General features: G+C 41.9%; 1 protein-coding gene across 1 annotated transcript in view; it reads left to right on the top strand.

Moving 5' to 3' along the window:
* The window catches only part of pi4kab (phosphatidylinositol 4-kinase, catalytic, alpha b), a 130,487-nt gene that overhangs the window by 21,561 nt on the left and 93,653 nt on the right, over positions 1–15,273 (top strand). Inside the window, exons 14-19 of the mRNA XM_052031728.1 lie at positions 1,080–1,203; positions 2,303–2,398; positions 3,933–4,116; positions 5,852–5,955; positions 7,149–7,317; positions 15,139–15,189. Coding sequence (XP_051887688.1) covers positions 1,080–1,203; positions 2,303–2,398; positions 3,933–4,116; positions 5,852–5,955; positions 7,149–7,317; positions 15,139–15,189 — 728 coding nt within the window. The remainder of the gene's footprint in view (positions 1–1,079; positions 1,204–2,302; positions 2,399–3,932; positions 4,117–5,851; positions 5,956–7,148; positions 7,318–15,138; positions 15,190–15,273) is intronic.

The following is a 15,273-nucleotide window of genomic DNA, read 5'->3' as shown; positions in this document are numbered from 1 at the left end:
AGTTGTACTGCAACTATTGCACACTTATGTAATGTTATAATGCTCTTCATAAATGAAGTACCTAAACTCTCAAAAAATGTGCGGATGAACGCACGAGATGCTGGAGGAACTCAGCGGGTCAGGCAGCATCTGTGGAAGGAATTGGACAGTCAACATTTTGGGTTGAGACCCTTCATTGGACTGAAAGATAGAGGGGAGATGGTCAGTATAAAGAGGTGAAAGTAAGGGGTGGAGCAAGAGATAGCAAGCGATAGGTGGATCTAGGTGAGGAGGGGTGATGGGCAGATGGAGGAGGGAAGAGTGGAAATAGCCTCGGAAGCTGGGAGGTGATAGAATCTGATAGGAGAGGAAGGTGGAGCATGGAATCGAGGGAGGTGGGGAGGGCAGAGGGGGACGGTGGGGGAGGGGACCCAGTGGTGGGGGGAGTGTGTAGGTGATGGGCAGATGGAGTGGGTAGAGGAGGGGAAAGAAACGGGGCTGGGGTGGGTGTAGGAGGGACTGGGTAGATTGGGAGGAGAGGGAAAAGGGACAGTGGGGGAGCAGTTTACTGGAAGTTGGAAGACTTGATGTTCATGCCATCAGGTTGTAGACTATCCGGACAGAATACGAGGTGCTGTTCCTCTAGTTTGCGTTCGGGCTCAGCCTGGCAGTGGAGATGCCTGGGGACAGAGAGGTTGGTGTGGGAATGGGGAGGAGAATTAAAATGGGTAGCAACAAGGAGCTCCAGGTGGCCATGGCGGATGTCGCGTAGGTGCTCGGTGAAGAAGTTGCCCAGTTCACGAGGACATTTATTTTCATTGACAAAAATTTGTAGTGAAAATCTTCTATGAAAGAATACTGGCCTTAAATCTGAAGCAACTTGTTGCCTACAGTGGTGAAAGTTCATTGTGTTACATTTTGGATAGCTTTGGATGAATATTTCAATAAACCTAAAGTAAAACACCTGAATCAAGAATAAATCATGATTATAAAAGATTCGCTGAATACATTTGCCCCAAATGCTGTTTTATGAGGCGCCTTGTGTGAGTCATTGCTCTTGCTGCTTTTCTCTTGGCATTGCATTTTTTTTTCTGTTTAAGGAGGAACTGATATTAAGATAAGTGTAACAAATGAGCACTCCGAGGCAACTGTATTATCCCCAAAGAAAAACCAGCCATCTATGTACGAACAACTGAGGGATATTGCTATAGATAACATCTGCAGGTAAGAACACAAGCCTTCGTTGTCCAAACACTGCTTTATATAAAACATACAGCAATTATTTAGCACCATTTGTAACCAGAAGAATTTGCAGAGCATGGCACTACCAATAAATTATATTGTAAATGTAGTCACTTTTATTTTAGTGGGTGCAGTGGAAATTTACAGGACAAACGACAGTGAAGTCGAGGATCATTTCATCAATTTTCGTAGTTTTGGTTGAGGGAGAATATTGGCTAGATTGCCAGAGCAGACTCCTTGGAATAAGGCCAGGCCATGGGATTTTTTTTATGAACAAGCAACTGGAGTTTCAGCTCAATGTCCAATAATACATTAGTCCCTGAAGTTCTGAAATGAAGCTTGAACACACAAATTTTTGACTCAATGAAAAATACTGTTGGCTGCATTGCAACAATGATTGTACTTCAAAGGTACATTGCTGGTTAGAAAGCTCATAAGGATGTTTTGAAAGGGACAGGCAAAGCATTATGTAAGTGCAAGTCTGTATTTCTTTTAACAAGGCCAAGACCATCAATAACTTCTGACTGTTACTTTGTCATTCTTCAACCTGCTTAATATCTTTCTGTTGACTGCTCTTTTCTATTCTTACTTTCAGAAGAGAACGATAAAGTTGCAAATTGAGTTATTTTGCAGTAATTCTATGTATTGAAAAATAATGAACATGCATTTGAATCAGTTTGTCCCCAAGTGCTTCACAGCTGGTGAAATAATCCTGAGTTAATCTTCCAATGTAAGACGGGTCAATTTTCACAGGAGATCCCAGGAGCTGTGGCGGGATAGTTGTGAAAATAATCTATCTTTTCTTGGTCAAATTGGTTCACAAGATTTATTTTTAAACACAAAGACAGAACATTTTTAATTTTCATTGAGTAGTTCAATGTCATAAAAGGACATATTGGGCTGTGGTTGAGCATTTTATTCAATAGATGGCACTCGTAGACAGCGGGGACTCTGAAGAGTTTAAACCCCTTGACCTGGGTGATGGTGCATGAGAGTCAGGTTAGCTCTGTGTTGAGGTTAATTCTGGTAGGTATTTTTGTTCTGGAAATGCTGTTACATCTATGGTTACTTTTCCTCTTAGGTGCCTTAAGGCAGGATCAGCTGCAGACCCAGTGATCGTGGAAGCATTCTTGGCCAGTCTATCCAATCGTTTGTACATATCCCAAGAGAGTGATAAGTGAGTAATGCAAATCTATTGTTCCAATTATGGACTAAATCATAATGCCTTTCATTGCATAAATCAAGCTCAAAATCTGGAAACAAGTGGATGCGATAGATTTAATCAACAATGCCGGCTTTTTGTTTTTGAATTCTGAAGGCCATTTATGAATGCTATTTGCAAAACTGAATAATTGTTTCTTGTGGAACAAATCTCACTAAACAATTTAAAGAAAAATAAAATATTGCAGCAGTTATTGTGCAATTCAAGTTATTTTCCATGATAAAATGCATCTAATTAAAACAAGCTTGAATTTTCAGTATTAAGGAATAGTTTTGGCATTGACACGGAAAATCCTCCATCTGACTAGATAACATTCCATTCTGACTGAGGTAAAAGGAATTGTGACGTGAACTGCAAGACCTGCATTACTTTGTTTCCTTACCTTATTCCATTTGGATTAATACTGTAAATATGATTTGTTACAAAGGATTTTTTTTATCTCGGTACTGTGTCTTTTTGTAGAAGTAACTGAATTGTTTGGCATTTCTGTTCCATCTGGTTTCAAAATTGACATTTTTATGCCAATGGTTCAAGAGGCTGAACCAACCCGCATTTCAGTGCAAGTTAACATTGATATAATCTGCACCTAAAGGCCTGACTTGATGTTGTAAGCTAACGGTTAAAAAGATCTGATTTCTTCAGAGCTGAATTTTCCTAATCTTAGCTGATATTGCAGACCAACTGTTAAATAATTTGCCCTGAGCTTGAAGCCCATACTCTTGCTATTTTGAATTCTGGATGATTGTAACAAAATTATTTAGAGCTATAATCCTTTTAAATGTGTCCACCAAGTATGGAAGCCAATGACAAAGGTATATTTTCTGCTGTTCCCTGAAACACATGGTTGAAACAGTGCAGGTCTTGTGGTGAGCAGACTTGTATTGCAATTGAAATATTGTATACTGACTTTAAGAATTGCTTCAGCCACTTCTTGATTACAGGATTGTTTAAACCTTTGTTCCACATGCTGCCTCTTGTGTTTGGTCCTTTGTAAACTAGTGGAATTTCATGGTAAATAGCTGTTTATTAAATTCTTGGTAGAGTTGATGGGAATGTTATTTCTTTGGCTTGTGTTGCAATATTCAGATTTAATTTTACTGCCTTATCTGGTGCCTGAGTTCATTTGCCTGCCAGAATGAGATTGTACACAGCTGCAATTTTTTTAAATAGATTTTTATCTTGCGATCCTCCTTTTTCTGAACTGGTATTCACAATTAATCATAATTAAAATCAGGCCAGAAAAATATTGCCTTGTGCAAGGGTCTCTAGTTTCTTTGATGTGCAAGACCTGCTCTGCAGCTAATGGCCTTAACTGCAACTCTATTTGTTTTGAAGGTTTTTTGGTTCCAAGTGAGTTGTAATTTGAGCATGATGAATGCGTTATTTTAAAATTCAGTGGATATGAGCATTAAAACTACACTGAATTTCTATTAATAGATAGAGTCTGGTGCTGTTTCTTGTGGATTTATTTTGTGCTTTCTTCCTCCAGGGATGCCCACCTGATTCCTGATCATACGATCCGTTCCCTTGGACACATTGCTGTGGCACTCAGGGATACTCCAAAGGTGATGGAACCAATACTGCAGATCCTCCAGCAGAAGTTCTGTCAGCCTCCATCTCAGCTGGATGTTCTTATCATCGATCAGCTAGGCTGTATGGTCATCACTGGCAACGTAAGTGAAATGGCGCAATCAGTCATGGCACTTCAGCACAGCTGCTTGCAATCCAAGTTAGGTAATGATGTGAAGTGGTTTTCAGTATTAGAAGTTTGGTTCATGTCTCTTGCTGTTGAGTCCCGCGGAGAACCAAGCGGGTAATTTCCAATGCCATCACATCAGACAGTCATACAGCACTAAAACAGGCCCTCCTAGTTTTTGATTCCCCAACCTTCGGAAAAAGACTGTGTGTATTCACCCTATCTAAACCCCTCATGATTTTATACATCTCCATAAGATCACCTCTCAGCCACCTACGCTCCAAGGAAAATAGTCCCAGCCTGTCCAACCCTCTCCCTATAATTCAGTCCCTTGAGTCCTGGCAACATCATTGTAACTCTTCTCTGCACTTTTTCCAGTTTAACAACATCTTTCCTATGCCTGTGACCAAAACTGAAGGCAATACTCTTAAGTGCAGCCTCACCAGCATCTTGTACAACCACACCATGACCTCTCAAGTGCCCTGATTGATGAAGGCCAGTATGCCAAAAGCTACCTTCAGCACCATGTCTGCTTGTGACTGCACTTTCAGGAAACCATGTCTCTGAACTCCAAGGTCCCTTTGTTCTACAACATTCCCCAGGACCCTACTGTTTACTGTGAAAGTTCTACCTTGATCTGACTTTCCAAAATGCAACACCTCGCACTTATCTGAATTAAACTCCGTTTGCCATTCCTCGGCCCACTTACCCAGTTGGTTAAGCTCCCCCTGTAATTTTGATAACTTTCTTCACTTTCAATGATACCTTCTATTTGTGTTATCTGCAAACTTACTAACCATGCCTTGTACATTCTTATTAAATTGTTGATACAGATAACAAACAACACAAACCCAGCACCAACCCGAGGCACACCACTGGTCACAGGCCTCCGGTCCAAGAAACAACCTTCCACCATCACTCTGCTTCCTATCATTAAACCAATTTTGTATCTCATTAGCCAGCTCTCCCTGGATTCCACTATTGGATGTTATTTCTATTAATACTCCAACACATCTTAATTCACTTTTTTTAGATGTTGCACAGTATTGTAATAAATTTTCCAGTGAACCCAGTAAGTTTAGAGGGAGCGCAGGAAGCTGGGCCCAGTACGTTTAAAGAGTGAGGGAAACTGGGCTCTGACTGAGCATGGGAACTGAAGCCTTGACAAGTTGGAAGGGAGCATGGGAATTGGGCACCTGGTGTTCAGAAAAGGAGCACGGTGATTATTACCTGGTGAGTCAAATGCCAAACCACCGGAATTTCCAAATGGTTGGATAGCTGATTATTGGTATTTGACTGTGGATGGATGAGGCAGTGTTCAACATAATAAAGAGATGGATGTTATTATTTCCATTTGTCTCATCCTTTTTAGATTATTGGAAGCCAGTCTTGTAAAGGGTCGTTCACCTAAAATGTTAGCTTTGTTTCTCTCTCCAAAGATGCTGCCTGACCTGCTGAGTATTTTCAGCATTGTTTTAATATTAATTATTTGCTCCTGAAGCTATTTTAACTTCAGACTGATGACCTTTTTCCAGAGGATAGGTTAGGGAAGTTCATGAGCAGTGTAAATTGTACAAAATTTGGAAAATGCTCAGTGGTTGGTTGTTTGCCTGTCCCACATTTAAGAGACTTTAATGCAGTTCCCAATATTGCATCTCTGGGCAATATTTCAATCTGCTGAAGTGGACTGACCAACTCATGGTGTCTTACAGCAATATATTTACCAAGAAGTGTGGAACCTCTTTCAACAAATCAGTGTGAAAGCCAGTTCAGTTGTTTACTCAGCAACTAAAGACCACAAAGACCACGGCTACAGGTAGGCTTTGAATTCTTGCTGCAATTCATCTGCACAACGTTATTTTCTCTTTTCCATTCAGCTTGTCCTATTCAGATTCAAAAGAAATCCATGAAAAGATGCAACACAGCTTATTAGATCTGAGTCTTCCTTTTTAGCCATTTCCACTAGATCAAAATTGGGAAAATATCCAGGCAACATTTTAGTTAGCCAATATTGCTCCACTCTAGAAAGCCTTTGTCATTTTGCATTCCTTGGCAAAAGTTAGTGGATGGCTGCATTTTGTTGAGAACATTTTTAAGCCAAGGCCCATAAAATGACTTACCTTGCCCAAAAACAATTGGCAAGTCCTGTCCTCTGCTCCCCACCTCATCCTTACTGAAGGAGGCTATTTGGTTCATTGTGTCTGTAATAATTCTTTGAACAGGCTTCAGTTAGTTCTGCTTCCATGCACTTTCCTCATGGTCCTGCACTTGCGATAGCTTTACCTAATTGCCTTTTGAAAATTACTTGAATTTGCTCCAGAAGGAATCCAGTTCTTTAAAGAAAGAACTCCTAAGCTCTCATTTTAAAACAAAACTTGTGGCTCTTATCATAAGATAAGAGTTGTATGTGAGGTGTCAGTGTTGGTCGCCCTTTTCCTTGAACTGCAAGGTTTCTGTTGAAAATGCTGTAGCAAATGGATATTGACCCACCAGCAATAAAGGAACAACAATGTATGTTTCCAAGCCTGACTTGGAAAAGATGGTGATCCTACAACATTGGTGTGCTTGTCTCTTGAGCTGGTTGAGTCAGTCATTTTGTGTCAATTTGTTTGAAGGTGTGAACAATGAGCCTTGTGATCCTGGTAATGTGTTCCATGGGCACTTAATCATCCTTTCTGGTTGCTCTGTTTGAGTGCTGTGTCTTGGAATTGAATAAAGACTCATTTCAGTGCTGTTGCCTTGTTGGTGAATGAACTCTAGCTGAACAGTATCAATGGATACAATAACTTCTTCTCAGGGACTGTTAATATGTTGGACCCATTTCTAGGGGTAAAATGATTGAGATTTCAGCATCAAGTAGACCCACCAACTCAACTGGTGTCCACCACCTCCCCCAAGATGTCTAATTGACCAATGCGTAACTTGAGGCAAACACTTTACATAATGTATATAAAATTGGACAAATGACTGAGAGATTATTTAAATCTGCCTTGATTCTGTCTGTGTCAGGCACTGCTCCCTAGCAGTCATCAACGCCCTCGCCAACATAGCAGCCAATCTGCAGGGGGAGCAACTGGTGGATGAACTCCTTGTCAATTTGCTCGAGCTGTTTGTCCAGCTGGGTTTGGAAGGGAAGAGAGCCAGTGAAAGAGCGAGTGAGAAAGGTCCTGCTTTAAAGGTAAGTAGCAGGTGGCACCACTCACGGAGGTGACTCCCATTGGTTGTGTTCTGGAAGACAACCAATGCACTTATGCTGGGAATGCTTCAGAAGCAAGTTGAGCACATGTACATTACTTCCAAAGGAGACATTGAAATGGTTACTTCAGCTGGCTTGTGAATTGTTCCTCTGTCAGCTGCAATAATGTTGCAAACTTTCTGATGCTTCATATGACAAATCTGGACCCCCCCCCCCATTCACAAGAACTAAAACATAAGAAATGGAGTTGGCTATTTTGCCCCAATGCCTTTTATATCATTCAGTAAGATCATAGGTGGTCTTTTAACTCCGCGCCACTTTCGTGCACTAACCCCATTTGTTAATTATACTCGCAGTCTGAGCCTTCTCAGCCCTCGAGTTGAAAACTCCAAAGATTCGCACCTTCTAAAAGAAGAAATCCTTCTCGTCATTGCTTTGAATAACTTGCCTTTTGAGACAGTGACCATGGAGTTCTAGATACATCTGCTGGACGAAACAACGTCCCAGCATCTATTGTCAAATGTTTATGTCAGTGAGATTACCTCCTCAATTTTTAAACTCAAGACAGTATAGATCTAGTCTCCATCATCTCTCCTCATTAGACAATCTCAGTCCAGGAATCACTCCTGAGTAGCTTTCTGACAGATGAGGTAATAATGCTCAGTGTGAGGATGATTGAAGTTGACTTGACTTGACTTCCCCCATGCAATGGATGAAGTTTCTAATCTTGCGTGTTTGGGAGATACGATCCACGGACTGTAGCTGCCATGTCCTATCTTTCTTCAGATACCATTATTCTATAATTCAAGACAAGATGATCATGATACAATTTGGAAGTCACAATAATTGCTTTTGCTAAAATCAGTGTTCTTAAAATGTTCAGTTTAAGTTTATTCTGTGTAATTGTACTAAATACTAAATCATGTTAAATGTAGCACTTATGATTTTTAGACCAGTTTGCAGCAGGATGTAAAAACAATTCTTGGAATCTCAATCACAGAATGATTGTGGCACACAAGGCTATTCAGTCCATCAAGTCATTGCCAGCACTTTAGAAAAATCCATTCATTCCCATAACCCTGCTAATTATTTTACTTGAGTATAAGAAATGCAAGAGAACACTTTAGAGAGGAATCAGAAGAGCTAAGAGGACACAAGGTTGCTCTGGCAGACAGTGAAAAGGAATCCCAAGGACTTCTATTGCTATATTAAGAACAAAAGGGTAGCAAGGGACAAAATTGGTCCTCTTGAAGATCAGCATGGTCATCTATGCATGGAGCCGAAAGATGGGAGAGATCTGAAATGAATTTTTTGCGTCTGTATTTGCTCTGGAGACGGACAGTCGATAGAACATTACAGCATAGTACAGGCCCTTCGGCCCACAACGTTGTGCTGACATTTTATCCTGCTCTAAGATCTATCTAACCCATTCCTCCCACATAGCCCTCCATTTCTCTATCATTCATGTGTCTATTTAAGAGTCTCAACTGTCCCTAATGTGTCTGCCCCCACAACCTCTGCTGGCAGTGCATTCTATGCACCCACTACTCGGGGAAGAACTTACCCTTGACATCCCTCTTATACCTTCCTCCAATCACGTTAAGAGGCATAGAGAGGGCATAATTTTATCTTGTACACCTCTATCAAGTCACCTCTCATTCTCCTCTCCAAAGAGAAAAGCCCTAGCTCACTCAACCTATCCTCATAGGACAGGCTCTCCAATCCAGGCAGTATCCTGGTAAATCTCCTCTGCACCCTCTATAAAGCTTCCACATCCTTGCTATAATGAGGTGACCAGAACTGGACACAATACTCCAAGTGTGGTCTGACCAGAGTTTTACAGAGCCGCAACATTACCTTATGGCTCTTGAACTCAGTCCCCTGCCTAATGAAGGCCAGCACACCATATGCCTTCTTAACCACCCTATCAACTTGCGCATCAGTCGGACCCAGTATGACATTGGATTATGATTCATATTCCACTCCTGAGCAAGTATTCGAGGCTGACAAACTGCCATAATGCTACCTTGCCAAGATGTTTGGCTGAGAACACATCATCTCATTCAAATATAAAAGACCCTGTGGAGAAGAACATTCCACAAGCACCTTAACCAAACACCAGAACAGACTAACTTACACAGAACATTACAGCACAGTACAGCCCAATTATGAGCTAGAGAAAAGCCCTAGCTCACTCAACCTATTCTCATAAAACATACTCTCCAATCCAGGCAGCATCCTGGTAAATCTCCTCTGCACCCTCTCTAAAGCTTCCACATCCTTCCTATAATGAGGTGACCAGAACTGAACACAATACTCCAAGTGTGGTCTAACCAGAGTTCTATAGAGCTGCAACATTATCTCACAGCTCTTGAACTCAATACCCCGACTAATGAAGGCCAACACACCATACGCCTTCTTAACAATCCTATTGACCTGCATGGCAACCTTGAGGGATCTATGGACGTGGACCCCAAGATCCCTCTGTTCCTCCACACCGCTAAGAGTCCTGCCATTAACCTTGTATTCTGCCTTCAAGTTCAATCTCCCAAAGTGTATCACTTCACACTTTTCCAGGTTGAACTCCATCTGCCACTTCTCAGCCCAGCTCTGCTTTCTATCAATATCCTGTTGTAATCTACAGCAAACATCTGCACTATCCACAACACCACCAACCTTCTACAGCTGTGACACTGTCCCTGATCAGCAAAGCCATTCCGCCACCTCTTACCTCCATCCCTGTCCCTTTTGAAACATTTAAGCCCCGGAATATCCAGCAGCCATTCCTGCCCTCGTGATAGCTAAGTCTCTGTAATGGCCACCACGTCATAATTCCACATACTTATTCGTGCTCTAAGTTCATCACCCTTGTTCCTGATACTTCTTGCATTAAAGTAGACACACTTACACCCATCCAACTGACTGCAATTTTGCCTTTTCAAATGCCTATCCTTCAGTCTTTCTACACGCTGTATCTACTTGTACACCAAATGCACTAACGTCTGACCTATCACTCTGGTTCCCAGCCCCCTGCCGAACTAGTTTAAACCCTCCCCAGTAGCTCTAACAAACCTGCCCGCAAGTATATTAGTCCCCCTCCAGTTCAGGTATAACCTGTCCCTTTTGTACATGTCGTACCTTCTCCAGAAGAGATCCCAATGATCAACAAATCTGAAACCCTGCCCTCTGCACCAATTCCTCAGCCACACATTCATCTGCCAAATCATCCTATTCTTGCCCTCACTGGCGTGTGACACAGGCGGCAATCCAGAGATTACTATCCTTGAGGTCCTGCTTTTCAGCATCCTACTTAACTCCCTATATTCCCTCTTCAGGACCTCATCTCTTTTCCTAACTATGTCATTGGTACCAATATGTACCACAACCTCTGGCTGTTCACTCTCCCCCTTCAGAATGCCGTGGACCCGATCAGAGACATCCCTGACTCTGGCACCTGGGAGGCAACATACCATCTGGGAGTCTCTTTCACATCCACAGAATCTCCTGTCTGCCCCCCTTACTATGGAATCCCCTATCACACTCCTCTTCTCCCCCCACCCCCCCCCCCTTCTGCACTACACGACCAGGCTCAGTGCCAGAGACCTGTTCACTGTGGCTTTCCCCTGGTAGGTCATTTCCACATCCCCCCCCCCACCCCAACCCCAACCCCAACCCCCACCCCCAAACAGCATCTGAAGCAATATACCTGTTATTGAGGGGAATGGCCACAGGGGTACACTGCACTACCTGCCTATTCTCCATCCTTTTGACAGTCACCCAACTACCTGCCTCCTGCAGCTTAAGAGTGGCTGCCTCCTTATAGCTCTTGTCTATGTACTCCTTATGATCCCATAGGAGCCAAAGGTCATCCAGCTGCAGCTGGATGCACCTAGTGCAGATGTAGTTATCAGGGAGACTAGATGTCTCCCAGAACTCCCACGTCTCACAAGCTGAGCACACCACTGACCCCGGAGCCGTAAAGGAAACAACAAAGCAAAGGAAGGAACTTAGCGGAGACTTACCTTCACCTCTTCTCACTAAAGCCTCAGCTCCCCACTCTAACACTGACACAACAGCCACTCTGCTTCTACTGCCTTCCCTTCATCTGTTGTTGTTCATGAGCCAATCAACTGGTAACAATTTGCAAATGTGCCTCGTTTATACTCTTGCAAGGTGAAACGCACATGCACAGAGACTCACCTCCTTTCAAAGGTCCCGCTCCAAATCTGGCTCCAGCTCCCTGATTGGAGGCCTGTGAATAGTGGTGTGCCGCAGGGATCGGTGCTGGGTCCGTTGTTATCATCTAAATCATTAATATAGATGATAATGTGGTAAACTGGATCAGCAAATTTGCGGATGACACCAAGATTGGGGGCGTAGTGGACAGTGAAGATGGCCATCTGGACCAGCTGCGAAAATGGGCTGTCAAATGGCAGATGGAATTTAATGCAGACAAGTGTGAGCTGATGCACTTTGGGAGGACAAACCAGGGTAAGACTCACACACAGTGAATGGTAGGGTACTGAGGTGTGCAGTAGAACAAAGGGACCTGGGAATACAGGTCCATAGTTCCTTGAAAGTGGAAGGTGGATAGGGTTGTAAAGAGAGCTTTTGGTACATTGGCCTTCAACATAACATCCCGACTCTTGTACTCTATGCCCAAATTTATGAAGTTTTACAAGATGATATTGATGAGGCCATATGTGGAGTATTGTGTGCAGTTCTGGTCACCTACCTTCTGGAAAGATATCAATAAGCTTGAAAGAGTGCAGAGTAAATCTACATGGATGTTGGCAGGACTTGAAGACCTAAGTTACAGAGAGAGGCTGAATAGGTTAGGACTTTATTCCCTGGAGCGCAGGAGAATGAGGAGAGATATTATAGAGGTATACAAAATTATGAGTATAGATAGGGTGAGTGCATGCAGGCTTTTTCCCCTCGGGTTGGGTGAGACTAGAACAAGAGGTCATACGTTTGGGGTGAAAGGTGAAATATTTAAGGGGAATCTGAGGGGGAACTACTTCACTCAGAGGGTGTTGCGAGTGTGGAACGAGCTGCCAGTGGAAGTGGTGGATGCGGGTTCAATTGTAACATTTAAGAGAAGTCTGGATAGGTACATGTGTGGGAGAGGTATGGAGGGCTATGGTCTGGGTGCAAGTAGATGGGACTAGGCAGAAAACTGAGCTGGCATGGACTAGATGGGCTGAAAGGCCTGTTTCTGTGCTGTAGTGTTCTATGACTAAAGCTGTACCTGTGACAATGCAGCATTCCCTCAATGCTGCATATTTGGCATGTGTGAAATCCCAAGTTTGCCATATTGAATTGGCAGACCAAGTTGATCATGTGACAGCAAAGATAAATATGATTAGATCCTTGGAGACACAAGAGACTGCCGATGCTGGAATCTGGAGCAAGGAGCAATGAACAATCTGCTGCTCCCGATGCAGGGTTTTGACCCGGAACATCGACAATTCCTTTCCTCCCACAGATGCTGCTTGACCCTCTGAGTTTTTCCAGCAGACGATTAGATCCCTTCTCTTTAAATCATAGGATTTATTCAAAGTTTGGCTTTCTTGCTTATCGATTAGTTTCAAAACACCAAGTACATTTGTGGTAATTTTTCCTTGATTTCCCAGAATAATATCTTTTTGTTTTTGCATATAAGTGCTAAGAATTTGGAATTCAAAACGTTGGTGGCAGTCTTCTCGACAAGTAAAAGTAATGACCTCCTTTTGGGTTTAACACAAAAAGATATTCAAAAATATTTTCTTTCTGAATTAAATGAAGAAATTATCACAACTGAAATGCATATTGTGTATTTATGGCAGTTTTCATGTGGACAATATTCACCTCTCACAATATTCTTCCTTTTCCTTTCGAAAAGGAATGAACAAACTTTGAATTACTTTTTAGGCCCAGGTGTTTTTGAAACAATTTCATTCGGTGCCCTGAAAGATTTTAAAAAAAAAACTAAGTCTGGTAAATTGCCTGGTGTCCCAATCTGTGTGCTCATGAGAATAGATTGATGTTCTTCAGCATTATGACATGGTTTCAACATCCGCACACCAGACCCTTCCAGTCAGAGACCCTTGGAACTGCCTCAATGCCTGACTGATTTGCTCTCCAGACATGTAAACTGTGTGATTGTTGTCCTTCCTAGACACATGAAATTGAGTCTATTTTAAATAGAAAGGGTGTTTCTGGTGTTTGCATAGTTTTACTTGCAAGGATTCTAGGCAATTTTTTTTTAGAGTTTTTTTTTGGTATTCACCAAGATAATGCTAACTGCTTTTCAGAGAAATGCTTTGTGAAGCAATTTAGGGCATCCTTTGAGAAATGAAAAGGCACTTTATAAGTATTGCTCCTCTTTGTGGCATGGTGAATGACTGTGTGCATCTTTCACATTGACCACTGGGAAAGAGACGTGCATTTATTTTTTCTGGACTGGACTTGCCTTGCATTATAGGGAAACATAACAGCCCATCTGTGCAAAGCAAAATCCTGCGAACAACAGATACCATATGACCAGATTATGAGGTTTTATTTTACTGCTCTGTTGACTGAGGTCTAAATATTGACAAGATCACCAGGAGAACTCCCTTGCTCATCTTTAAATTACACCACCTGGGAGGGAGAATATGAAATATAGCAGTTCCCTTGGTACAGTACCAAAGCGTCAGCCTGAATCGAGGGATTGTGTGCGGCCTGGGGCTTGAGCTCATGGTTTTGTGATTTGTGACAAGAAAGCTACCACTGAGTCAAGGTGGACACCTCCACAATGTGACTTGGCCACGTCAGTTCCACTGTCTGCTTCATTTATAGTTTTCCTACTTGGACTTCTTTTGTCTGTGCTTTGGCCTCGTGCACAGTCTTTTCCTAACTCTAGCACCTTGCTTCAATAGCCTGCTGACTGGGATTCAGTTACACGGCAGAGTTTTCTCTGCAATTCATCCCTGTGTCGCAATGTACTCTGCTCCTTGTAAACAAAGCATGTTATTTCAGTTTCACCGTCCTAAATGTTGCCCAATATTTGTCTCATGGAACAAATTCAAATTTCAAGCAGGTTATTTAAATTTTTTTTTGCATTTGATTCATAACAGTTGTTTAAAAAAAAGTTTACTCTAACCAATCATAATTTACACCCTGGTAACTCCACCTTGTCTGGAGATTTTTAGGGCATTATTTTTCAGGAAATTTGGAAGAAAATTGCCAGGTTAATTCACAGCCATCTGCAATACAAATTAAGTTTGGGGTTTTACTTTGCAAAAGGAAAAACTAGCCCATGGAGATGCAACTGGCTGAAATCAAAGTCAGTTAGGCTTTAGTGCAAATTATATACCTGATTTCAATGGTGGGAACTCCATACACTGGTAAAACAACTCATTAACTATTCCAGCTGAAATTCTGAGGCATCACCATTTATAAATTTCTGTTCTGATCTCTTCAATGCCATTTTCATATCAAAACTGTATTGATTATTTTGTACCTGTGACTAGCTTTTTACAATGGCTAGCCATTTTACATCCGAAATGTTGGCTGAATTAAACATGAATGGAAATATTATTTTCTTTAAAATATTTGCAAAGTTGGTGAGAATTAAATCGTGAGAAATATGTGGTAACTACATGGGATTTGCAAAGAAGCTTCATGAGAGGTTTACACTTTTTTTTAATCTAATGGAGCTTCTAAAATCCAAGAATGCTTATGCTGCTCTGTTTCAGACTGAAACTGAAATTGGATATTGGTGATAATGTACTAAGAGTTTTGAATAACAGATCAGTAATTGGAATTTCTTTGTTTCAGGCTTCGAGTAGTGCAGGAAATTTGGGAGTTCTTATTCCAGTCATTGCAGTGGTAAGTAACTTCTAGAATGTCTTCTACCAAAATCAATGCCAGTATGAACACGACGGGATGGATGACCTCCCCCTCTGCTATAAC

Source organism: Pristis pectinata, chromosome 17, assembly GCF_009764475.1.
Source record: "Pristis pectinata isolate sPriPec2 chromosome 17, sPriPec2.1.pri, whole genome shotgun sequence".
Classification (NCBI taxonomy): Eukaryota; Metazoa; Chordata; class Chondrichthyes; order Rhinopristiformes; family Pristidae; genus Pristis; species Pristis pectinata.
The sequence above is the reverse complement of the archived record's forward strand: the minus strand, read 5'-3'. Positions and strand labels throughout refer to the sequence as shown.